The sequence below is a fragment of the Pleurodeles waltl genome, chromosome 12 (assembly GCF_031143425.1).
Source record: "Pleurodeles waltl isolate 20211129_DDA chromosome 12, aPleWal1.hap1.20221129, whole genome shotgun sequence".
In the NCBI taxonomy this organism is placed as follows: Eukaryota; Metazoa; Chordata; class Amphibia; order Caudata; family Salamandridae; genus Pleurodeles; species Pleurodeles waltl.
In genome coordinates this window covers 434,767,874-434,793,807 of record NC_090451.1, presented here as the reverse complement: position 1 = coordinate 434,793,807, position 25,934 = coordinate 434,767,874, and the positions used below count along the sequence as shown (strand labels likewise).

Genomic DNA, 25,934 nt, shown 5'->3' with positions numbered 1-25,934 from the left:
TCAGTAGTGCAGTCCAACATTAAAACGTTTATTTACAGTGCTCGCCCTACTAATGAACCATAAATACAAGTTTGAACAGCATTAACATAAGAACACACATATTACCTCAACTGCAAACAGTTCCCTTACCTGTAAATTGGCAGCAAAGTGTTTGTGCTGCAGGGGGATATTCCTACTTGTCCCAAGGACAAAATAAACATGAACCCTTGTTGCCCTTGACCCCAAGCAATATGTCCTGGGCGTCGGGCGATAGGAATTACACATACCTGACGGTGTTATCAATTTTCAGCATCATCAATCTGAATCTGTAAATCAATTAGTTCTGATTGAAATTTAGCAACTGAGGTTTCCAAGTGGGTCCCTCCGTCTTCTAGATGTGACACCCGTTGCTCTGCCACCATAATGAGGGTATTCAGCTGCTGCATATTGTTGCATATACGATTTTACTGTGCTACGGTCCTCCAATTTGCTTTCTCTTGAGATAATTTCATAGTGCTGAGCTCCCCCAATAATTGATGAAGCAAAGCCTCCGTTGGAGAGGTGCACCATTCATCCTTTCCTCCTCATTCACTGGTTTGAGAACCTGGCTGAAGGTAACCTAATTCCAGGGATGCGGGTACAGCCTCACTAAAGACTTTCTGGTGATCTGTCCCAACCCGATGGAACAGAGGGAAGTGCTGTCAGTACCATACAAGAAGTGACAAGAGTCTGAGCTACAATGGGTGCTGGACAAAGAATTATGTATAATAGACACTGAATTACGCCTGGCCTGCCTACTTCCTGATGTATTTTCAATGACTTTGCTTATTTTTCCAGGTTCTTTAGGCCTGGCTACAACGAATTATGGATAAGTCTGGTGGCACATAGTTCCTAAGGGGGAAATAACATACTCTTCCCCACCACCTTTCTACCTTCCTGTCTGCTGCTTGACCCAGGCTCAACCTTTGACTAGGAGCATTTTACAAAGGGGAGAAAATTCTATGACAAGCCAGTAGATTCCTCTAAGTTCCTAGACAAGCTTCCCCTCCCTGGCCACCTACTACACCTTCATTGTGTTCTCATTGTGTTGTGTCGTGGCCCGGAGGATTAAAAAGTTGTTCGAGGGGCGGACGCCATAGAGGCAGAGGGTGAAACAGTCTGTGCAGCAGTCTTTGTCCTGGGGCCTTATCTTGTACAATCAAACTTTACACTTTGAATTGCGTATAGTTTTGGCTGAAGCACACCTTAAACTGTAAATCATTTGAAATCCTCTTCATCATAGCGACAAGCGCCACTCACCTTGCAGCACCCTCAGCTTCTTCAGGCGTTGCTTTGGAAGTCGGACCAGTGCAATCGGCTTCCATGTCAATCCTAAGCATACATCTACCCAGTGAGAAGCCTAATGCTACACTCGCTGGTAGTGTGGGGGTGCTTAAGGTAGAAAAATGACGTCTGTATGGAATCTATACTCCTGCGCCCCCCCCCCCCCCCCAACCCCTCCTTTGCTTTTTGGCCTTCCTGCTCTTGTTTATGAGCTCAAACCAGTTGCTGCAGGGCGATTGCGCATTAACTCCAAGATTATTCAATCACCCACAATCTGCCGCACATGTTTAAGCCCACCACCAGCTCAATAGGGCGGAGGCCAAGCCAGGCCAAAAAGCAGAAAAAGGACGAAATCCGTGCAGAGAAGGGGAGGCAAAAACGCTGCAAGCAGGTTACAAGCCCGCCTTCCACTCGTAGCCTGTCAGGTAGGTATAACGATTCCCAGCACGGCTCATCGCTTGCTCCACAAGCTCGTGGAGGCCGGTAGAATCATTTTAGCTCGCAGTACGTCTCACAGCAGTGCGCCATTTCTCTAGGACGCTGTCAGCGTCTAGCCGCAGAGCAGGACAAGAGCTCCCAAAGCGGCCGACTGTTCAAGCTTCTTTTAATCCTTTGCGGCGTTCCATGTCTAAGTTACTGCATCTGTGCACCCCAAGTTTTTGGGTTTGTTGCAGGAGCTGGCTTTGGAGGTTTTTTTGCTGCTAAGGTGAAAAATTATTCATTTGGGCGTTGAGTCTAGTGTTATTCCCTTTGTGGCACTTAGTTACTGCTTGTCTGCAGCTGCGCACACCCAGACGGATGTAGCAGGAGCTTTCGATCAGAAAGAAGTGCAGGCCAAATGCAGATAACATGCAGTATGGGTTTCTTATTCTTGGTGGCACCGTCTACATTTGTTGTCGTGACATTTTGCCATCCTTTTGGGACAAAAACCTATAAAATAGTGTCTGTCATAGTTTCTTGTTTTCCCAACAAGATCATGATTAAAGTCCACCAGCCTGCGTGCAGTATTTATAGTGCATTGATGAACAGTTTCTTAAAAATGGACCACCTCACAGCCTTAATTAATTGCCCATAATTATACCTTTTAGTCAGTTGTTTGGGGAAGAAGATGCTGATCAAGAAGTATCTCCTGACACGGCTGACCCTGAAGCCTCATGTAAGTGATTCTCATTGAAACTTTGTCTCTCTAAAATGTGTGTGGGTTCTGATTGCCAGCAAATTATAACTAATTCTGCAACTTGATTACTGTTGCTTTTCATCTCCTTTTGGAACTGTTCTTGCTGAGGATTGTTTTTTTTCCTTTTCACAATTATGTTTTGCCATGGTCTCCCATGACTACATTTTATACTTCAAACCATAGCTTTCATGCATTTCATCCAGTGCTTAATTTGAAAATAAAAACGTGCCAGTGCCCAAAGCCCTCCTCTTAAACACGCCTCTGCTGCAATTAAATGTGCGAGCACGGATACTGAGGCAGCTTAATCCTGAAGCCATCTTCAATCCACTTAAAGCCACTCCATGCCCCTTCAGCTCACTCTTGCAGCTTTCTGCTTTCTCCCATTGTGACGTTTTTTGTTTTTCTATTCCTTCGTCTTTCCCTTATGTGTCTTTTGCTCGCCGTAAATGCTTGAGGCAGAAAAATAAGTCCCGGCCCACAAAAATAAGTGCCTGTACTCAGAACCGGAAACAACAAGCACAAATTAAGCACTGATTTAATCTTACATCTGTCAAAAAATTGGTCCTCGTCTTGGATGTTGGCTGGAAGGACATGTCTTGAAATCAGCATTTAGTGGGTATTAAAGGTGCATTGGCAGTTCACGTCCTGATTTTCCTTGCTGTGAATTATTTTTCCATGACTGAAACATACTCTGCTCAAATGGTTTCCACATAAGAGCACCTCTCCTTAGATACACAAGATATCCTTTAAACTTATAGTAACCCTCCATCCTGACCCCAACAAGTTCCCCTGTACTGCTCTGCAAGACCTTGCTGTATTGGTGTGTAACATATGTTCGGGCATATATGCATAATTTGTCTTGGTGTGTGTGTGTGTGTCTGTTCACAAGTCAGTGTCACCTGCTGGATCCTTGAGCAGTGGTCTGTCTAACATAAGAGTTTGAAACTATCTGCCTTCTTGCTTACTGGAGTGGCCATTCTGATGTTAAAAGATCTGTCGGGCCCTGTGATTTGTAAGTTTATCTGGGATGACAATTGGTCAATCTTGTTCTCCGCAGATTAAGTTTTCCCAGAGGCAGAGAGCTGCACCTCGGTTGCTATCCACAGTCTGAAGACTTGCTTTCCAAAACAGCCCTTCCCTGTTGAGAGTATTTTTAAAACTGTCTAAGTAACTTCCATCTTTCCCTTCTGGCACAGTGTGCCAGATAGGCAATGAAGTATCTGGCTCTGCCATATTGACGTTGCTCCCTTCATGCTCCTTTCATCATCTTGCCAACCTCTTCTGCTTCGTGCCCAGTATTCAGTTCCAGCACGTGCTTGGAATTCTGCTCCCTCCCAGGGCACTGTTGGACATGTCGTCACTTACCCTTTTGTGTGTTCCCAATCTATCACATTTAGTTTCCAACCTTCCAGTCTTCCACGCTACTCAGCACATTGGCCTTTACTTGCACCTTACAGGGATAAAAGGACGTGAATATGTGGACTTGTTTTACACATCCCTGGGTCCTTGACCCGCTCCTTCATAAAAGCCCTTAAATGTCTCGGAAATGTGAGCGTTTTACAGCCGCGTTCAGGCCGTTTTCAAGAAGACGGATAATGTGCAGATCGGAGATGCTGCTATGCCACGGCGCGAGGCAGCTCTATCCGGGAGCAAAGGGCTCTTGCTCTGCCACAGTCTCTAGCATCCGAACCAACCTATTTTGAAGTCCATTTAGCTGCAGTTTCTATTCTTTCCACATGCCTTCCCCACCCCCCATTTCTTTAGTCGGGCCACAGGTGTCCCTCTGAGCTTTTGTGAACAGATTTGTTTCCCATATTGTGACTGCCATGTTGTGAGACGGCTCCACGCGGTTCTTCAGAACGGCTGTAAGAATCGGAGCTGACGCAGTCCTGTCATCTTTTGCTGCTGTCTCAGACTAATAACTGCGGGACTGACGCCTTCTCAGGCCCTTCTTCTTCCTGGTCTCCTTTGGGTATTTGAGAACTTTGAGACCCGAGCCCATTGCAGTGCCCGTGTGTGGCCCCTGTAAAATCTTGGCGGCTCAGTGCTGCTACACAGACCAATCAAGGGACTCCTGTCACTGCTCCTTTTATCGAAATGACTGTCCTACTGTAGAGCCTGGAAGCTCCCCTTGTTATGCTTGCACGCTCCCAGGTATAGGCAGCAGACAGTAACTGGACGAGCATTCTAGGTATGGGTAACTTTGTAGTGGAATAAACTTTCCTTTGGTCTGTAATTAATGAAGGATTCTCCTTTAAGTAACACTGTTAACAATGAAGTTGCCTTTCGAGAAGAAGCAAGATCTTGAGGGGCAGCGCACCCCTGTCGAAGGTCTGTTCCTTGTTGCTTCATTCATGCCTTTTCAGTATACTAATGTGAAACTCTTGGCTTTTATGCCACTTATGCAAACAATATGGATTCATAACTGGTCCTTGCGGCAGAAAAAACATTGTTATACCTTTTTCTGCAGCTAGACTTTAATTAAATATTTCACATATCTCACGCCCAATATTTTCATGAGAAGTGATGGACAGAGAGACTGAATCAGGGATTCTATTCGCTGTTTGTTTTCATCCAGAACTTTATCGACAGTTTAATGATCCATACACTCAGTGCTTGGAAAATCTGTAGCCAGGACCGAGCTGCAAACACTCACGTCAAGTACATAATTTTGTCATCGTTCAGGTGATTAAGGACACATTCTATAACATTTGGCTGTAAAAGCCTGTTAACCATTTTGCTGCTACGCCTGCATGGCGTAGTTGGGTTGTTTTAAGCGAAAGCGCTCCTGTTGAGAATCTTGCTTAAAGTGAGCGGTGTGACTGTTCCGTTTTGTGTTCAGGGGAGGCAGCAGACGCGGCAGTGCAAGCAAATGCTTCAAATGAGGACGGCGACATCAAACGCGTTTCAACGAAGCAGTGGGCAAAATCAACAGGATATGATCCCATAAAACTCTTCACCAAGGTGAGTGCTTTTATCAATTTGTTGTGCTTTATAGAAAATCATGAAAACTAGCAATGTAAATGTAAAGCAACCTACAGCGGTGTCATCTACTTGCTGATCACTTATTAGTATGCACAGATGAGACAAACCATCTGTCTCTTTCGACCGGAGGCGGCGAGTGCCATCGGGGGCTTCAGGAAAAGACACTGTCAATCTGAGCACCTTTCTATACAGCAAATACCCACCTTGGAGCCAGCGTGTGAACTTCGTTTGCAGTGACAGCTGGCCACATTTTCTATATCAGTTACTGTGGTAATTAGTGGCCTTTGCATCCCACCAGGTGAGGAGTTTCACGTGCTCCACCACAATTTAAAAATTAATTTGCTAAAATCCAGTTCTGGAGAGTAATTCAGTACTTTTTTTCAGTTGTTATTAGTTTCTGGGTGTCCTAGTTGGCAACAATAGTCAACTGGGACACTTCCCTGCAGCAGCGAACAATGCATGTGCCTATGTGCATGTGCCAGTACAGAAATTGTATACCTGACAGAAATGCTGGGTGCACGGCTGACCATATCAAACCAAGCTTCACGCGGTACCCTAAACTATTGTGTTGCAGCCCTACCTGGAATAAATACCAGTCTAAAATCATAATCTTTTCTAATCTAACCTTACCAATAGATGTAATACATAATATTGTTTCTGCTAATCTGGGTGTACGTATCCGAAAATAAAATCAAATTGATATCATTTGTCAGGATTTTGCCTCCAAATATTGTGTTTCTTAATACTGAGTATTTCTTGTATAATCGAAGTTGCATCTTTGAGTGGCAGTTATTGCGCTCCTTATTAATATTCCCTCTTTGTGGATCTGCCTAACCGTACTACTTTTCCATTGCTTATATAAAATATGCCAGTTTGCTGTGAATGTTTTGCGTTGTTGACTGAAAATTGCTGTCCCTGTTTTCTTATATTCGACCCACTTTCCACATTGCCATGTCAATTTAACATAGGCATAACTTTGGCAACATTAGCCTTGGCTACCCGCATGCCCCCACCCCGTTCATTCCCATATGTTTCCTCCGTTGCTAATGCCTAGATGGATGTCCCAGCTAACCAGAGCACTTTATATTTCATTTATTTCCTCTCGTCTTCTCATTCACTACACTTCCTTTGCTCCCCTAGTGTGGTGCAGAAGTCGAGTTTCAAATAATTAGCCGTGTGGATCAAAGGTCTCTTGGCCGTTTGTGCAATTATGCTGCAAAAAAAGTCAGCAATGTGCCCCACTTATTTTTATAAAATGAGTTGTATAGTGAATTAAATCAGTCTGAGTATTCAGTCTCAAATGGATCTTTGTTTTAGCTTTTTAAAGATGACATCCGATATCTTCTGATGATGGACAAGCTGTGGAAGAAGCGGACACCGCCCACTCCTCTGGATTACACAGAGTTACAGAAAAATGGTAATTTTTTGGCATATCTTAAATTGACTATACATGAACACAGGTGCTGTACCTAATTAATGTTCAAATGCACAGATCCCTTTATGTACACAAACGAGTGTGCTCTGACTTTAGTGTAGTGGACACTAGATTTAACCATTTTTTCAATTTACCTGATATATCGAACAAGCAAGACGACATTCATCCGTGATTACACTAAAAATAAAAAGTGAAAGTTGTCAGTATTTGACCAGTTAACATAGATATGAGTCTAATGAACAGCTCAGCATGGCAATGTGCCTGGGCCAGTTGAGCTGTTTAATTGGGAGTTTTTAGGAGTCCATAACTGGCAGCATCAGAAGAATCAAAAGGTGTTTACTTTCCATCCAAGGTGTGAGACTAATCTGTGTTTTTTCCTAGCACAGAGGGCTTTTATGAAGAATCACCGTAACTATTGGAGAAAATGGCCGTTTTTCTGTTAAAGTAGTTTTGCGTTTTTAGTTGTGGCCAAGAGACACCTTTAGCAGTTTCACCAGACTCATGCTTTCCAATAAAAAATACATGTATACTTATCTACAGGGGTTTCACTGATCCCTTTTCATCAAGTGGTCTGTCAAGTGTCATTCACATTTTGCTTCTAAGACACACACACAGCATAAGCATGGTCAGTTGATCAGCACACTTCATCCATTCGCTGACCTCCAGGGTGAATAACAGCATTTAATTTTCTGGCTGCGTTTCAAAGCCACCTGAAAATGAGCCTACTTCGGTTTCTGATAGCGACTCTATCTAGCTGCAGATTCTTTACCTTAGAATCTTCCCCAGGCGGCAGACTGGATGTGTAACGTTTTGAGCCGTCCTCTTGTGCACCAGTATGTGAGATCGCTACTCAGCTGTGCGTGGCGTTGTCCACGCCGGAGGTGACTTGTGGTGCCTATATGGGCGCTACCCATGGGGTTTGAACTCAGTTCATGGCTGTTTTTCCGCACCAGAAGCACAGAGCCAAGCTGAGGTGGAATAATCAGTGCCAAGGTAAGGTCCAGAAGGATGTCTGTGATGTGAGAATAGCGTTCCCAGAGCGAGGAGGATGGGATGGTTGGTAAGGAATTTGCAGCTAAGTAGTCTCTACCAGATAAGCTGTTACTGGAGGTATGTAACTTGTTCATCTGATAGAGACTTCTAGACCACAGATTCTTTACCTTAGAATAGATACCAAAGCAGCCTCTCTCTGAAGTTGGGTCTGCAAACTGTTAACACTAAAATATTCCAGCAGGATGAACTGGCAAAATGCCTATCGCGCTGGACCTGACTGCCAAACATTACTCCTTAGACATACTTGTGCAGCAATGCCTATTTAGCTGCATGACAGGTGTCTGTAACTGGAACTCCTCCACCTAGTGCCCTGGTCGCAGCTTTTTTTCGGTTGGAATAAGCTCTCAAGCCCTCAGAGGTTGTGTTTTTGCCATACGTAGCAGATTTTGAAACAGAGCACAATCCATATGGAGATGGTTTTTCTATGGACTGCATTTCCTTTCTTTACATCCACAAATCCAGCCAAGAGTTGATCGTCTACTCCGAAATCTTTTGTAATGTCGATGTAGAACAACAATGCTCCTTTTGGATCACAAGTGCTGGAGTCTCACATCTTCCTTGATAGGATGAATTGGGGAAAAGAAAGTAGGCAGTGTGATGTTCTGTCCAATGTGAAAAGGTGTGACCACCTTTGACAAGGAGGAGGAATGGTTCCGAAGGACCAACTTATCTGGGAACAAGGTTGTGTAAGGGATGGGGATAAACCGAAAGTGCATGTAGATGTTATAACCACAAAGAAGTCTGTTTTGGTGGTAGGCAGTCTCGGAGAACAGCAATTTAAAGGCTGAAAAGGTGAGCACAGGAGGAAGGTGAGAACTAAATGTAGGTCCCATTGGGGCATGATGAAAAGTGTAGGGGCAAATGTGTTGTAAACTTTTCAGGAAAGGAGTAACAATAGGTGGCTTGAACAGGGAGGGTTGATTAGGCAACTGCAGGAAAGCTGAAATGGCAGAAAGCTACCCTTTACCTGTTCCCAAAGCAAGGTCTTGCCGGGCAAGGGATAAGGCAAACAAAAGGACTTCATACAAAGGTGCAGGCAGAGGATAAACCCGTTTGGCAGCACACCAAGCCACAGATTTGTTCCATCAACACGCGTAAATTGTTTTCATGGAGGGAAGCCTGGCTGACATCACATAGTTGTGTGTGTGTGTGAGGGGGGCTGTTAAATCAAATACCCTAAACTGTTGCAGCTCAATTTTCATGCATGTAGAAGTGGAGGGTGCAGGTTCAGGTGCAAGACTCTGCCCTGTTCCTGCAACAGGAGGACAGATGCTCATGAGTTCAGGATGCCAGGCTATCCTTGCCGATCTGAAACCACTAAGATGACTTTGATTCGTTCCTTCTTGAACTCTGGAGAGGAGTGGTTTTGTAGAAAGGCATACAAGCGTCATGAGGTCCACCTCAGATGAAGTACATCTCTGGGCAAGAGCTGCCTCGGAAACTCCAGAGTGCAGAAGTGCTGATGTTGCACGTCCTTTGCTGTAGCCAATAGATCTCACCAAGGTTCTCCCCAATCTCAGAACAGACCTTGAGTTCATCTCTCTGGTGTTCAGAGAGCTTGCCTGATGTTGAACGCTCCTCAAAATGCACTGAAGTTCCAGCCATGTCCGGAGACTCAAGGCCTCTTCACACAGGGTCCAAAACCCTACTGTGCTGTGTTTGTTGCAATACCACATGTCAGTGGTGTTGTCCGTGAATGCTTGAGCCAGCCTTCCCTTAATGGGAGGAAAAAAGGCTTTCAGTGTCCAGTGAAAGTCTCGTCCAAAAGGATGATGTAGATCTGAAATTCTGCAGGGCACCGGAGACCTCTGGTCTCTACCTCTCCCAGTTGGCCGCCCCAAACCAGGAGCAAAAACCATCTGTTACTACAGTAAATTCTGGGTAGGGAGGGGGGAGAGAGGTCAGCTGCTGACTCAGTCACAGACACCACTGCAGATCTTTTGCAGTTTCCTGTGGTATCTGGACTAGGTCAGAGAGATTCTACTGATGCTGGGATTTCAAATTCTACTTCAGAGCCTGCATATGCCAATGGGCATGTTTTACTAGCAGGCTACAGGAGGTCATGGGACCCAGCAGCCTCAGAGTGAGTCTTGCCAAAATCCAGGGTAGAGGCTGAAACATTAGCCCAAATATCCTGGACTTGCTGTTCCGTAGGAGAAGCCCAAAACTGCAGCACTGTATCCGGAATAGCTCTGATAAAAGGGGACGTCTGAGAGGGAGTCATGTGTGACAGGCTGGTAGATAGTGAACACCAGAGAAAGTAGGAGGTCTGCCCTCTTCTGGAGTTGGGAGACAACTGCCTGGGACGATCTCACATTCAACAGCTAGTCTGCGAAAGACTGTAACCTGCAGACCTCCACAGATGTGCTGCAAACACCGCTTTCACTTTGCTGAATACTGAGGGGTGCTGGTAAGGCCAAAGGGAAGCACAGCAAACTGATAATGCTCTTGGCCTGCCATGAACCTCCGGTAACACCTGTTGGCAGGCAGGATGGGGATATGGAGGTAGGCGTCCTGCAAGTTCAGTGCTACTATCCAGTTTCTGGGATCGAGGGCCAACAGTACCTGAGCCAATTTGAGCTCTTGAATTTTTCCTTTTCAGGAAGTAGTTGAGAGGACCTGGGTGGAGGAAGGGATGGAGGCCTCCATACTTTTTCGGCACCAGAGAGTAATGGGAATAGCAACCACAACCTACTTCTGATGCTGGCAGCCTCTCAGTAGCTTCTTTGGCCAGAAGAGACAGTGCTACCCGTCGCAAGAGAGAAGGGTGGTCCTCCCTCAGCTGATCGATGGACAGTGGTAAAGGTGGCGTGATCCTTTGGAAAAGTAAGGCATAGTCCCACTGGACAGTCTAAAGCAGTCATTTGTCCGAAGTGATTTGGGACGAGTTGCACCGAATCCTGCCACCATCCGGGTGCCCATGATGGTATGAGAGCAAACCTAAGAGGCTTTGAGGATGCAGTTGATGTGGGGGACCGATTGGGCCAAACTTTGGCTCTGGCTCCCACAAGGCTTTTGGGAGCAGTGTCCGCAGTCAAGAAAGTACTGTGGTGCGTGCTGGCCGCGGTGGGTAGGGGGGAAAGGAAGTGGTTGATAGCCCTATCTTAGCCACGAAAGGGACAGAAGGTGGAATGCTACTGTCATTATCCTGTGATGATCCCCCAACAACCTAGCGGTGGCCCTACTATGTTTAAAATGCTCAAGGCCCAAACTCATTTGAGGTTGTGTTTATTTTGTTTGGAGACAGCACAAATGTAGATTAAATATGGTTATGTCCTGTCTGTAATGAGATATTAAGCAGAAACCAAGGGGTTACAATTCATGAAACGTTTGCACCCATAGCTTCGTTTTTCTACTGAAGCCAAGTATAGTGCTTTACAGCATGTACCAATCAGTCTTGTGTGTCCTAATATAAAAGATAACCCTGATTGCCATCTTTGGGGTGCGTTTTACGCATATTTTAGATGGGTCGCGGTCTGCTACTTTACTAAAGTTAGTTTGTTGGTTTGCTGGTTGTACCACTTGTGCTATGTGGCTGCCGAGTAGTCACAATGGTGTCATTAGTGAAACCCAGGGATAGTGCTCTGTACACGTTGTTACTTGGACCACCCAGTTCATCCTGGATATTGCTTCATAAATATTTCTAGTTGTGTATAGTGCTACTCCACCCCCTCCTTTGCTTCATACTGTAGGGGTGTTTTTCCCACTTCTTAGATACATGAAGGAAGATTATTCTGTTTCTATTTCCTGCTTCCAGGGCCTAGATTCACAGTATATTGTCTTGTGCACACTCGTGAGTGTGCTCAGATCTTTCTTTGCAAGAGTGCTACCGCAGCCTCCATGCTTATCTGACCTGCCTGATAGCCCTTAATGCTATAGAAGACTATCTTCAGAGAATGCAGGTCCTGCAGGAAGCACTTTTCAGGACTGGCCCTTTTTGGCATTATTTTCGGTGAGTGACTCCAGGCTACCCTACTGTTCCATCTCATGGATCGTGCTGATATGCTGCTTGATATCATGGCTTGTCACTCAGAGTTCATAACCATGGACAACTGAAGCATAGGTAGGTACATAATATTTATCACAAGTCCTTGCCCGGAGAGATGTGTTTCTGCTGGTGCGAGTGACCATTGAGGCAAGAAGATACTCCTTTGTGTGCCTTTATAACAGCCGCTTCATTAGAGAATGTTTCTGAGGATACAATGTACCCTAACACCAACATCTCCCAAGGTGGCCTTCCCATGCACATTTGAGTTGCTGCCGAGCAAGAGGGACAGTAACAAAAGGGGGAAATGAAAGACACAGAAAAACAGTGACAAAGAAAGAAAGCTCAGATTAATAATAGTAATAAAGAATGAGTTAAAGGTGCGGGGGATTATGGAGGTGGTGGAAAGAGGCATGTGCTTTAATCAAGACTGTGCAACCATGGTGTTCGGCTTCCCAGATATTTGATAGTACCAATCACACACCTCTGAGCAAAACCTTTGGCCTCTACTATATTATCTGCCTCTTGATGACTGAAAAAATTAAAAAGAATAAGTGGAAGCAACGCAGATGTGAGTGGCTCATTTTTGGGTCGAAACCTTCCACTCCGCATAGCTGTCTGGTTTGCTAAATACATCTTGGGGACATTTGGAAGGCTTCCCTGGGAATGCATTCCACCTATTGCTTACCATTGGCTTTGTGGTTTGTAACTCACATTTGCTTGCTTTCTATTTGCAGGCTCTATTTGTTTTAAGCTGCCCGGCTTACGTTCTTCCTTTCCGTTGCCCAAAACCTTTTTACTGAAGTCTTCCACTTGTGCTGGATTTCTGTAAACAGGCCTTTATATCTTGTTCTTATCTTGTCCCATTTGCTGTGCATTCAGAGATAGAGGTCACATGTCGGACTCTGTCATCCAGGGAGCTTGATGTTTACTTTTCTTTCTCTGGCTTCAAAGTGAGATTATTTATGTGATAATCATGCTGCCTACTGGGGTGTGCTCGAGGAAGGCTGTATGATGTTATCTTTGTTTCTAGCACAAAACAAAATTTAAATGTCTGTAAATTAACTGTGCAGATATTTCAGAATTAGAAAAGCACAAATGAAGCACATTTTTGGTACTTCAAAAATGTGGTGGAAACAAATTTCATTACAATCAAAACAAATCAATACCCAAATATTTTTTTGTGCGCTGTATACATTTATCAGTAAAACTGTATGTCTCTGCAAATGTAATGGTAATTTCAATTGAAGATGTGTTGTCTTCAACAACAGAATGCTACCACACCATGCATACTTCACTTTACCCCACTCCACACCACTGCAGTATACTCTGCATCAGTCTACACTATGCCACTCCACACTGTCACTGCACTCTACTCTGCACCACTCCACTCTGTGCCTCTAATCTACACCACTCTACTCTGTTAATCCTCTCTACCTCACACTACTCTAGTATGTACCTCCGCACTCTACTCTGCAACACTGCACTCATCGCCAGTGCACTCTACTAGTTACCAATCCACTCTATGCCAGTGCACTCTGAAAATCTACTCTATGCCACACTGCTCTGCACTCTACGCCACCGTACTATACCGCGCACCACTCCATTTTGCTTTAGGACACTACTCTGCGCCACTGCACTGTAAGCCACTAAACTCTACAAAACGTAACGCCATTTCACTCTATGGCACTCTGTTCTACTCAACACCAATGCACTCTACTCCGCTTTGCTCTGCACCATCCTGCTCTATGCCAGTACACTCTATGCCACTGTAACCTGCTGTGCACCACTGCATGATGACCCTGTACTCTGCCATGTTGCACCTCTCTACTCTACACCACTCTATTCAATTCCAGTGCACTCTACGACACTATTTGCACCACTGCACTCTTCCCCACAGCACTTCACACCATTCCAGTGTAGGCCACTCTACTCTAGGTTCCAACACTGATTTCTGCCACGGCACTTTACACCAATGCATACTGCGCCACTACTCTATGCTACTGCACTCTAACCTGCACCACTCCGCTCTGCCCTGCACCGTTCCACTCTATGCCACTTTACTCTGAAGCATTCTACTCTATGCCTCTGCACTCTATGCCACTACTCTGCCACTCCACTCTACCCTGCACCACTCGACTATACAGCACTTCACTCTTTGAAACAATCTAATCTGTGCCACTTGCACTCGGACACTCTACGCCACTGCACTCTACGCCACTCTGCTCTAAACCACTGCATTCAACACCACTTTACTCAAAACCAATGCACTCTACGCCAGCTACTCTTGACTACTGCACTTTATGCCGCTATACGCTACAACACTGTCACTGCACTCAACAACACTTTACTCTGCAAGATTCACTGCAGTGACTATGACACTTTACCCTGCAAGATTCCACTCTCTGCCACTGCTTGCTACTCTGTACCGCTGAACTGTATGCCATTCTACGCCAGTGCAATATACGCCACTACACTGTCCATCACTCCACGCCAACCTAATCTATTCAGCACCACTGCACTCCACACTACTGCACTCTACACTGCAGCAGTTCACCACTTCCATCTACTTTGAGACAATCTACTCTGCCAGTGCAATCTACTTTCCATCACTCTACACCACTGCACTCTAAACTACTCTACATCACTGCATGCCATGCTAGTGCACATTACTCAAAGCCAACACATTCTAAACCACTGCTTTCTACATCAATCTACTCTGTTTTACTGCAAGCAACTTCACTGTAGGCCACTGACTTCACTCCTCAACCCTACACTCTGCGATTCTCCCTCTGACCCTCTACTCCATTAAACTACTCCACCCTGACACTCTATGCCACTCCACTCTATAATACTCTACTCACTATGCCACTCTACAACACTACTCTCTGCGACGCTCTATGCAACTCCCTCTGTGCCACTCCATGCCATTTTATCCACTCTATTTTACGACACTACTCCACTCCATGCCACTCCACTCTGACACACTATGCCACTCCACGCCTCTCACCTCTACCACACTCTGCCATTCCACTCTTCTACACCTCTCCACTCTATGCCACTTCTCTGTGCAACACCCTCTAACGCCACTCCAGTCTGCTGTACACCACACCATGACGCTCTATGCCACTCTACATAACACCATTCTCCCTCCATAACAGTCCACTTCACTCCACGCTACTCAACTCTACGCTTTGCCACTCCACAACACTCCACTTTACGACACTCCTTTACCCCACTAACTTTAACCATGCTTTTCATCCGCCAGGCTGGTGTGCAACATGGCTAAAACATATTGACAAAGCCAATAGCTCTTTCAAAGGCGAGACCTAGCGACTTTGCCAATCTTATCTTTTCTTCTTTGACAGAGTTCTGGCCACGTGACCAGACTTTCATTTGTTCTTTAAAAAACTGTATTGGTCAAAAACAAAGTATAAGAAGTATCTTGTTTTTACAACCATCACCCGTTAAGCTGCTACGAACGTCACAAGTGCATTTATGTGATGCTAACTTGATCCACTAGATGGCAGTATCCTCTCTCAAATTCTGTGGATAAAATGAGAGGATTAGGAAAAAAAAGAATAGAACCCATAATACAGTAAGCTTGGAGTCGGTATTCAATATAAATGGGATCTGTCTGAGACCTTATAGATGCAAATGACGAAAATACTTTACACATTTAAAGAATTAAGAAATAAGGAACCTCTTGGGAAATGCACCGGGCTAAATAAGGAATAGAAAGAAATGAAGATACGGATAGTCGTACACGTATCATTTTGGTGTTAATATTTACTCTGAAATTAGACTACACATGCAGAATGTTAAAGCTCGAGTTGCAACGAGTACCTTTTTTCTTTCACGACTCGCTCATGAAAGTATGCATTTGGTCATTGACCCAAGGGTAGGTCGCTCCCCCTGCCGCTGCAGCTCCTCCAAGTTCCCGAGTTCCTGTGTTCCTGAGACCCACCTAACTGTAAGTACCCCCCTCCTCCCAGCCCCTCGCCCTGCCCCGCGCCACTCACCTTCTCTCCTGCTCCTGCTTCTTTTCCTCCTCTCTGTCTCTTCCTCCTCGCCCCCCCTCTGCAATCTTCTTCTGTGTTCTTCTGTTCTTCTCTTCTGTTCTTCTGTTCTTCCCTTCTGTTCTTCTGTGTTCTTCCGGACTTCTGTGTTCTTCTTCTCGGTGCTTCTGTGTTCTTCTTCTCGGTTCTTCTGTGTTCTTCTCTGTTCTTCTCTGTTCTTCTCTGTTCTTCTGCTCTTCCGATCTTCTGTGCTTCTGTCTTCTGTTCTTCTGTTCTTCTGTTTTTCTGTCTTCTGCTCTTCCGGTCTTCTGTTCTTCTGTCTTCTGTTCTTCTGTCTTCTGTTCTCCTGTCTTCGGCTCTTCTACCTCCTCCGTCTTCTTCCCCCGAGCCTGCCCTCCTGCTCCTTCCTCATCCCCCTCCCTCACTCGCCTCCCCCTCTCTCACCCCTAGCTAACCCGTTCGCTATCTACCTCCCTCACTCCTCCTATCTTCCTATCTCTCTAGCTCCCTATCTCACTATCTAACTCCCCCACTCTCCACCTCCTCCCACCTACCTGTCTATCTATCTATTTCCCTATCTATCGACTTCTCTATCTATTTTCTCTATCTATTTCTCTATCTCTCCCCCCCTCCCCGCCACCCCCCTCTACTACCTATCTCCCTATCCTCTCACTCTACCTCTCTCCCTCACCCACCTCTACAACCCCCCCTCCCCTATCTTCACAACCCTACTCCTATCTCTCTCCCTAATCTCCAAACCTCCTAACACTCACCCTCCTCCACCCTAAACCCCCTCCCCCAGCTCCTCTCACTCTACCTGTCCCCCCCTCCCTCGCGCTTTCCCGCCGCGACCTCCTGCACGCCCCCGCCCCCCAGCTCCCATTCGCCCCCAGCTGACCCCTCCCCCCCCTTCCTACCTCTTATGGCGGCCGCTGCGCGACAGTGGTAGCGACCCTTGACCCAAGGGTAGGTCGCTCCCCCTGCCGCTGCAGCTCCTCCAAGTTCCCGAGTTCCTGTGTTCCTGAGACCCACCTAACTGTAAGTACCCCCCTCCTCCCAGCCCCTCGCCCTGCCCCGCGCCACTCACCTTCTCTCCTGCTCCTGCTTCTTTTCCTCCTCTCTGTCTCTTCCTCCTCGCCCCCCCTCTGCAATCTTCTTCTGTGTTCTTCTGTTCTTCTCTTCTGTTCTTCTGTTCTTCCCTTCTGTTCTTCTGTGTTCTTCCGGTCTTCTGTGTTCTTCTTCTCTGTTCTTCTCGGTGCTTCTGTGTTCTTCTTCTCGGTTCTTCTGTGTTCTTCTCTGTTCTTTTCTGTTCTTCTCTGTTCTTCTGCTCTTCCGATCTTCTGTTCTTCTGTTCTTCTGTTTTTCTGTCTTCTGCTCTTCCGGTCTTCTGCTCTTCCGGTCTTCTGTTCTTCTGTCTTCTGTTCTCCTGTCTTCGGCTCTTCTACCTCCTCCGTCTTCTTCCCCCGAGCCTGCCCTCCTGCTCCTTCCTCATCCCCCTCCCTCACTCGCCTCCCCCTCTCTCACCCCTAGCTAACCCGTTCGCTATCTACCTCCCTCACTCCTCCTATCTTCCTATCTCTCTAGCTCCCTATCTCACTATCTAACTCCCCCACTCTCCACCTCCTCCCACCTACCTATCTGTCTATCTATCTATTTCCCTATCTATCGACTTCTCTATCTATTTTCTCTATCTATTTCTCTATCTCTCCCCCCCTCCCCGCCACCCCCTCTACTACCTATCTCCCTATCCTCTCACTCTACCTCTCTCCCTCACCCACCTCTACAACCCCCCCTCCCCTATCTTCACAACCCTACTCCTATCTCTCTCCCTAATCTCCAAACCTCCTAACACTCACCCTCCTCCACCCTAAACCCCCTCCCCCAGCTCCTCTCACTCTACCTGTCCCCCCCCCTCCCTCGCGCTTTCCCGCCGCGACCTCCTGCACGCCCCCAGCTCCCATTCGCCCCCAGCTGACCCCTCCCCCCCCCTCCTACCTCTTATGGCGGCCGCTGCGCGACAGTGGTAGCGACCCTTGACCCAAGGGTAGGTCGCTCCCCCTGCCGCTGCAGCTCCTCCAAGTTCCCGAGTTCCTGTGTTCCTGAGACCCACCTAACTGTAAGTACCCCCCTCCTCCCAGCCCCTCGCCCTGCCCCGCGCCACTCACCTTCTCTCCTGCTCCTGCTTCTTTTCCTCCTCTCTGTCTCTTCCTCCTCGCCCCCCCTCTGCAATCTTCTTCTGTGTTCTTCTGTTCTTCTCTTCTGTTCTTCTGTTCTTCTGTGTTCTTCCGGTCTTCTGTGTTCTTCTTCTCTGTTCTTCTCGGTGCTTCTGTGTTCTTCTTCTCGGTTCTTCTCGGTTCTTCTCTGTTCTTCTGCTCTTCCGATCTTCTGTGCTTCTGTCTTCTTTTCTTCTGTTCTTCTGTTCTTCTGTTCTTCTGTTTTTCTGTCTTCTGCTCTTCCGGTCTTCTGCTCTTCCGGTCTTCTGTTCTTCTGTCTTCTGTTCTTCTGTCTTCTGTTCTCCTGTCTTCGGCTCTTCTACCTCCTCCGTCTTCTTCCCCCGAGCCTGCCCTCCTGCTCCTTCCTCATCCCCCTCCCTCACTCGCCTCCCCCTCACTCGCCTCCCCCTCTCTCACCCCTAGCTAACCCGTTCGCTATCTACCTCCCTCACTCCTCCTATCTTCCTATCTCTCTAGCTCCCTATCTCACTATCTAACTCCCCCACTCTCCACCTCCTCCCACCTACCTATCTGTCTATCTATCTATTTCCCTATCTATCGACTTCTCTATCTATTTTCTCTATCTATTTCTCTATCTCTCCCCCCCTCCCCGCCACCCCCTCTACTACCTATCTCCCTATCCTCTCACTCTACCTCTCTCCCTCACCCACCTCTACAACCCCCCCTCCCCTATCTTCACAACCCTACTCCTATCTCTCTCCCTAATCTCCAAACCTCCTAACACTCACCCTCCTCCACCCTAAACCCCCTCCCCCAGCTCCTCTCACTCTACCTGTCCCCCCCCCTCCCTCGCGCTTTCCCGCCGCGACCTCCTGCATGCCCCCGCCCCCCAGCTCCCATTCGCCCCCAGCTGACCCCTCCCCCCCCCCTCCTACCTCTTATGGCGGCCGCTGCGCGACAGTGGTAGCGACCCTTGACCCAAGGGTAGGTCGCTCCCCCTGCCGCTGCAGCTCCTCCAAGTTCCCGAGTTCCTGTGTTCCTGAGACCCACCTAACTGTAAGTACCCCCCTCCTCCCAGCCCCTCGCCCTGCCCCGCGCCACTCACCTTCTCTCCTGCTCCTGCTTCTTTTCCTCCTCTCTGTCTCTTCCTCCTCGCCCCCCCTCTGCAATCTTCTTCTGTGTTCTTCTGTTCTTCTGTTCTTCCCTTCTGTTCTTCTGTGTTCTTCCGGTCTTCTGTGTTCTTCTTCTCTGTTCTTCTCAGTGCTTCTGTGTTCTTCTTCTCGGTTCTTCTGTGTTCTTCTCTGTTCTTCTCTGTTCTTCTCTGTTCTTCTCTGTTCTTCTCTGTTCTTCTCTGTTCTTTCTGTCTTCTGTTCTTCTGTTCTTCTGTTTTTCTGTCTTCTGCTCTTCTGTTCTTCTGTTTTTCTGTCTTCTGCTCTTCCGGTCTTCTGTTCTTCTGTCTTCTGTTCTTCTGTCTTCTGTTCTCCTGTCTTCGGCTCTTCTACCTCCTCCGTCTTCTTCCCCCGAGCCTGCCCTCCTGCTCCTTCCTCATCCCCCTCCCTCACTCGCCTCCCCCTCTCTCACCCCTAGCTAACCCGTTCGCTATCTACCTCCCTCACTCCTCCTATCTTCCTATCTCTCTAGCTCCCTATCTCACTATCTAACTCCCCCACTCTCCACCTCCTCCTACCTACCTATCTGTCTATCTATCTATTTCCCTATCTATCGACTTCTCTATCTATTTTCTCTATCTATTTCTCTATCTCTCCCCCCCTCCCGCCACCCCCTCTACTACCTATCTCCCTATCCTCTCACTCTACCTCTCTCCCTCACCCACCTCTACAACCCCCCCTCCCCTATCTTCACAACCCTACTCCTATCTCTCTCCCTAATCTCCAAACCTCCTAACACTCACCCTCCTCCACCCTAAACCCCCTCCCCCAGCTCCTCTCACTCTACCTGTCCCCCCCCCCTCCCTCGCGCTTTCCCGCCGCGACCTCCTGCACGCCCCCGCCCCCCAGCTCCCATTCGCCCCCAGCTGACCCCTCCCCCCCCCTCCTACCTCTTATGGCGGCCGCTGCGCGACAGTGGTAGCGACCCTTGACCCAAGGGTAGGTCGCTCCCCCTGCCGCTGCAGCTCCTCCAAGTTCCCGAGTTCCTGTGTTCCTGAGACCCACCTAACTGTAAGTACCCCCCTCCTCCCAGCCCCTCGCCCTGCCCCGCGCCACTCACCTTCTCTCCTGCTTCTTTTCCTCCTCTGTCTCTTCCTCCTCGCCCCCCCTCTGCAATCTTCTTCTGTGTTCTTCTGTTCTTCTCTTCTGTTCTTCTGTTCTTCCCTTCTGTTCTTCTGTGTTCTTCCGGTCTTCTGTGTTCTTCTTCTCTGTTCTTCTCGGTGCTTCTGTGTTCTTCTTCTCGGTTCTTCTGTGTTCTTCTCTGTTCTTCTCTGTTCTTCTCTGTTCTTCTCTGTTCTTCTCTGTTCTTCTGCTCTTCCGATCTTCTGTTCTTCTGTTCTTCTGTCTTCTGCTCCTCCGGTCTTCTGTTCTTCTGTTCTTCTGTTCTTCTGTCTTCTGTTCTCCTGTCTTCGGCTCTTCTACCTCCTCCGTCTTCTTCCCCCGAGCCTGCCCTCCTGCTCCTTCCTCATCCCCCTCCCTCACTCGCCTCCCCCTCTCTCACCCCTAGCTAACCCGTTCGCTATCTACCTCCCTCACTCCTCCTATCTTCCTATCTCTCTAGCTCCCTATCTCACTATCTAACTCCCCCACTCTCCACCTCCTCCTACCTACCTATCTGTCTATCTATCTATTTCCCTATCTATCGACTTCTCTATCTATTTTCTCTATCTATTTCTCTATCTCTCCCCCCCTCCCGCCACCCCCTCTACTACCTATCTCCCTATCCTCTCACTCTCCCTCTCTCCCTCACCCACCTCTACAACCCCCCCTCCCCTATCTTCACAACCCTACTCCTATCTCTCTCCCTAATCTCCAAACCTCCTAACACTCACCCTCCTCCACCCTAAACCCCCTCCCCCAGCTCCTCTCACTCTACCTGTCCCCCCCCCCTCCCTCGCGCTTTCCCGCCGCGACCTCCTGCACGCCCCCGCCCCCCAGCTCCCATTCGCCCCCAGCTGACCCCTCCCCCCCCCTCCTACCTCTTATGGCGGCCGCTGCGCGACAGTGGTAGCGACCCTTGACCCAAGGGTAGGTCGCTCCCCCTGCCGCTGCAGCTCCTCCAAGTTCCCGAGTTCCTGTGTTCCTGAGACCCACCTAACTGTAAGTACCCCCCTCCTCCCAGCCCCTCGCCCTGCCCCGCGCCACTCACCTTCTCTCCTGCTTCTTTTCCTCCTCTGTCTCTTCCTCCTCGCCCCCCCTCTGCAATCTTCTTCTGTGTTCTTCTGTTCTTCTCTTCTGTTCTTCTGTTCTTCCCTTCTGTTCTTCTGTGTTCTTCCGGTCTTCTGTGTTCTTCTTCTCTGTTCTTCTCGGTGCTTCTGTGTTCTTCTTCTCGGTTCTTCTGTGTTCTTCTCTGTTCTTCTCTGTTCTTCTCTGTTCTTCTCTGTTCTTCTGCTCTTCCGATCTTCTGTTCTTCTGTTCTTCTGTCTTCTGCTCCTCCGGTCTTCTGTTCTTCTGTTCTTCTGTTCTTCTGTCTTCTGTTCTCCTGTCTTCGGCTCTTCTACCTCCTCCGTCTTCTTCCCCCGAGCCTGCCCTCCTGCTCCTTCCTCATCCCCCTCCCTCACTCGCCTCCCCCTCTCTCACCCCTAGCTAACCCGTTCGCTATCTACCTCCCTCACTCCTCCTATCTTCCTATCTCTCTAGCTCCCTATCTCACTATCTAACTCCCCCACTCTCCACCTCCTCCTACCTACCTATCTGTCTATCTATCTATTTCCCTATCTATCGACTTCTCTATCTATTTTCTCTATCTATTTCTCTATCTCTCCCCCCCTCCCGCCACCCCCTCTACTACCTATCTCCCTATCCTCTCACTCTCCCTCTCTCCCTCACCCACCTCTACAACCCCCCCTCCCCTATCTTCACAACCCTACTCCTATCTCTCTCCCTAATCTCCAAACCTCCTAACACTCACCCTCCTCCACCCTAAACCCCCTCCCCCAGCTCCTCTCACTCTACCTGTCCCCCCCCCTCCCTCGCGCTTTCCCGCCGCGACCTCCTGCACGCCCCCGCCCCCCAGCTCCCATTCGCCCCCAGCTGACCCCTCCCCCCCCCCTCCTACCTCTTATGGCGGCCGCTGCGCGACTGCGCAGCGGGCGCGCGCAGCGGGCACGTCGCTGGCGCGCCAGAGGCGCGCCAGAGGCAAGCCCGTCTGCGCCTGGCCCGCGCCCAGCGCCACGACCCCTGGTCCCCAGCTCCCCCAAGCCCCGCTGATCCGCTACGACCCCACCACCCTCCACGCCCTCAACCCAGGGCGCTCCAAAACCTGCTTCCTAGCTCACCCCAAACGCACCCATGGACCCTTCGCCTGCAACTCCTGCAAACGCATCTTCCACCACGCAACTACCACGACCACAAGCCCACGCGCCATCAACCACCTCAAGTGCATCCTGATCAACGCTCGTTCCGTCCACAAGCACGCCGTTGAACTTTGGGACCTCCTGGACTCCACAGCCCCGGACGTCGCCTTCATCACGGAGACATGGATGAACGCCTCCTCTGCTCCAGACATCGCTACCGCCATCCCCGAAGGCTACAAGATCTCCAGAAAAGACCGCACCAACCAAGTAGGAGGAGGTGTCGCCATCATCTTCAAAGACTCCATCAGCGTCACCACCTCCACCGAAGACCCCCCCCTCGCCGCTGAACACCTGCATTTTCAGATTCGCACCGACCCAAGGACCACCCTCAGAGGATCCCTCGTCTACCGTCCTCCCGGACCTCGCGCCTCTTTCAGCGACGCCATCGCCGACTTCATCTCCCCGCACGCCCTCGCCTCACCGGACTACATCCTCCTAGGCGACCTCAACTTCCATCTGGAACAAAACAACGACCCCAACACCACCACCCTGCTCGACAACCTCGCCAACCTCGGCCTCAAACAACTGGTGAACACCGCCACCCACATCGCCGGACACACGCTCGACCCTATCTTCTCCGCCAGCAAACACGTCTTCTTCAGCCACACCTCTGCCCTACACTGGACCGACCACAGCTGCGTCCACTTCACATTCCGACGCGAGACCTCCCACCTCCGCACTCAACCCATCCCTCATCGACAGTGGAACAAGATCCCTGAAGAGCAACTCTTCTCCGCTCTCGCCGCCAACCAACCCACCCTCACCACCGACCCCAACGACGCAGCTCTCAACCTCACAAACTGGATCTCCAACTGTGCTGACAACCTTGCTCCCCTCAAACGCACGCATCGACAGACCAACACCAAAAAACCTCTCTGGTTCTCTGACACCCTCAAAGAATCAAAGAAAACTTGTCGTGCCCTTGAGAAGGCCTGGCGCAAGGACCACACCGCTGACAACATGACCGCCCTCAAGAACGCTACACGCGAACACCACCACCTGATGCGCACTGCCAAAAGGAACTTTTTCACCGACAGACTAGACAAAAACAGCCACAACAGCAGAGAACTCTTCAGCATCGTCAAAGAGTTCTCCAACCCCAGCGCCAACGCCGTCACGCCCTCACAGGATTTGTGCGAATCCCTCGCCACTTTCTTCCATCGCAAGATCAGCGACCTCCACGACAGCTTCGGACACCAGACCCAACCATACACCACTGAACCCGCTTCCCCGGACATCACCCTCAACAACTGGACCCACATCAACACGGAAGAAACCAAATCCATCATGAACTCTATCCACTCCGGCGCCCCTTCGGACCCCTGCCCGCACTTCATCTTTAACAAAGCCGACGACATCATCGCCCCGCACCTCCAGACCGTCATCAACTCTTCTTTTTCTTCTGCTACCTTCCCCGAATGCTGGAAGCACGCTGAAGTCAACGCCCTACTAAAGAAACCTACGGCTGACCCAAGCGACCTGAAAAACTTCCGCCCCATCTCTCTTCTACCTTTCCCAGCCAAGGTAATAGAAAAGACCGTCAACAAACAGCTGACCACCTTCCTGGAAGACAACAACCTGCTCGACCCTTCACAAACCGGATTCCGAACCAACCACAGCACGGAAACCGCCCTCATCTCAGTCACAGACGACATCAGAACCCTGATGGACAACGGTGAAACAGTCGCCCTCATTCTCCTCGACCTCTCGGCTGCCTTGGACACCGTCTGTCACCGCACCCTAATCACCCGCCTACGCTCCACCGGGATCCAAGGCCAGGCCCTGGACTGGATCGCCTCCTTCCTCGCTAACCGCTCCCAAAGAGTTTACCTCCCTCCGTTTCGCTCAGAACCCACCAAGATCATCTGCGGCGTACCTCAAGGCTCATCGCTCAGCCCGACACTCTTCAATGTCTACATGAGCCCCCTCGCTGACATCGTACGCAAGCACGACATCATCATCACCTCCTACGCCGACGACACCCAACTTGTACTCTCCCTCACCAAGGACCCCGCCAGCGCCAAGACCAACCTACAAGAGGGTATGAAGGACGTCGCAGATTGGATGAGGCTCAGCCGCCTAAAGCTGAACTCTGAAAAAACGGAAGTCCTCATCCTCGGCAACACCCCGTCCGCCTGGGACGACTCCTGGTGGCCCACGGCCCTCGGCACCGCACCGACCCCCGCAGACCACGCCCGCAACCTCGGCTTCATCTTGGACCCTCTTCTCACCATGACCAAGCAAGTCAACGCCGTGTCCTCCGCCTGCTTCCTCACTCTCCGCATGCTCCGTAAGATCTTCCGCTGGATCCCCGCCGACACCAGAAAAACCGTGACCCACGCCCTCGTCACGAGCCGCCTGGACTACGGCAACACCCTCTACGCCGGGACCACAGCCAAACTCCAAAACCGCCTGCAACGCATCCAAAACGCCTCGGCCCGCCTCATCCTCGACGTACCCCGCAACAGCCACATCTCCGCACACCTGAGACACCTGCATTGGCTCCCAGTCAGCAAAAGGATCACCTTCCGTCTTCTCACCCACGCACACAAAGCCCTCCACAACAAGGGACCGGAATACCTCAACAGACGCCTCAGCTTCTACGTCCCCACCCGCCCCCTCCGCTCCGCTGACCTCGCACTTGCTGCCGTCCCTCGCACCCGCCGCTCCACGGCGGGTGGGAGATCTTTCTCCTTCCTGGCGGCCAAGACCTGGAACTCCCTCCCCACCAGCCTCAGGACCACCCAGGACCACTCCGCTTTCCGGAGACTCCTAAAGACTTGGCTGTTCGAGCAGCGATAACCCCCCCTTCCCCCCCTAGCGCCTTGAGACCCGCACGGGTGAGTAGCGCGCTTTATAAATGTTAATGATTTGATTTGATATGGCTTTAGCACGTTGTTGTTGTGTTTTTTTTTAATATATTTTTTTTATACAGATGAATAAAATTTGCCGATCTGGTCACTTTAAAACCAGGGGTGGATATCACTAAATGCATACCTGTTCGTTAATTTGCCCAACATATTTGTTAATTTTTAAACATTTAAACAGTTAGTGTGTGTCTTTCACATCAAGAAAATCATTTTAGGATCGCTTTTAGGTCGAGTACTTTGACCCATTCTAAAGTCTCTAAGAAACAGATTGAATCTGATTTTATTGGTTACTAATTGCAGTGTAGGCCTAAAATCTTTATAAATAACCGCAAACACTTTATTTCAAGCGAAAGCAGGCATGTCACATATATACGAGCGTTTGTGCATTTATGCCATTTCTTGTAGCAGC

The 25,934-nt window shown here is 49.2% G+C and overlaps 1 protein-coding gene across 2 annotated transcripts in view; it reads left to right on the top strand.

Moving 5' to 3' along the window:
- Window positions 1-25,934, top strand: part of UBA2 (ubiquitin like modifier activating enzyme 2) — a 121,963-nt gene that overhangs the window by 35,756 nt on the left and 60,273 nt on the right. For both annotated transcript variants that reach the window (XM_069216960.1, XM_069216962.1), the window contains exons 7-9: window positions 2,391-2,458; window positions 5,322-5,443; window positions 6,782-6,881. In XM_069216960.1, the coding sequence (XP_069073061.1) occupies window positions 2,391-2,458; window positions 5,322-5,443; window positions 6,782-6,881 (290 nt within the window). The remainder of the gene's footprint in view (window positions 1-2,390; window positions 2,459-5,321; window positions 5,444-6,781; window positions 6,882-25,934) is intronic.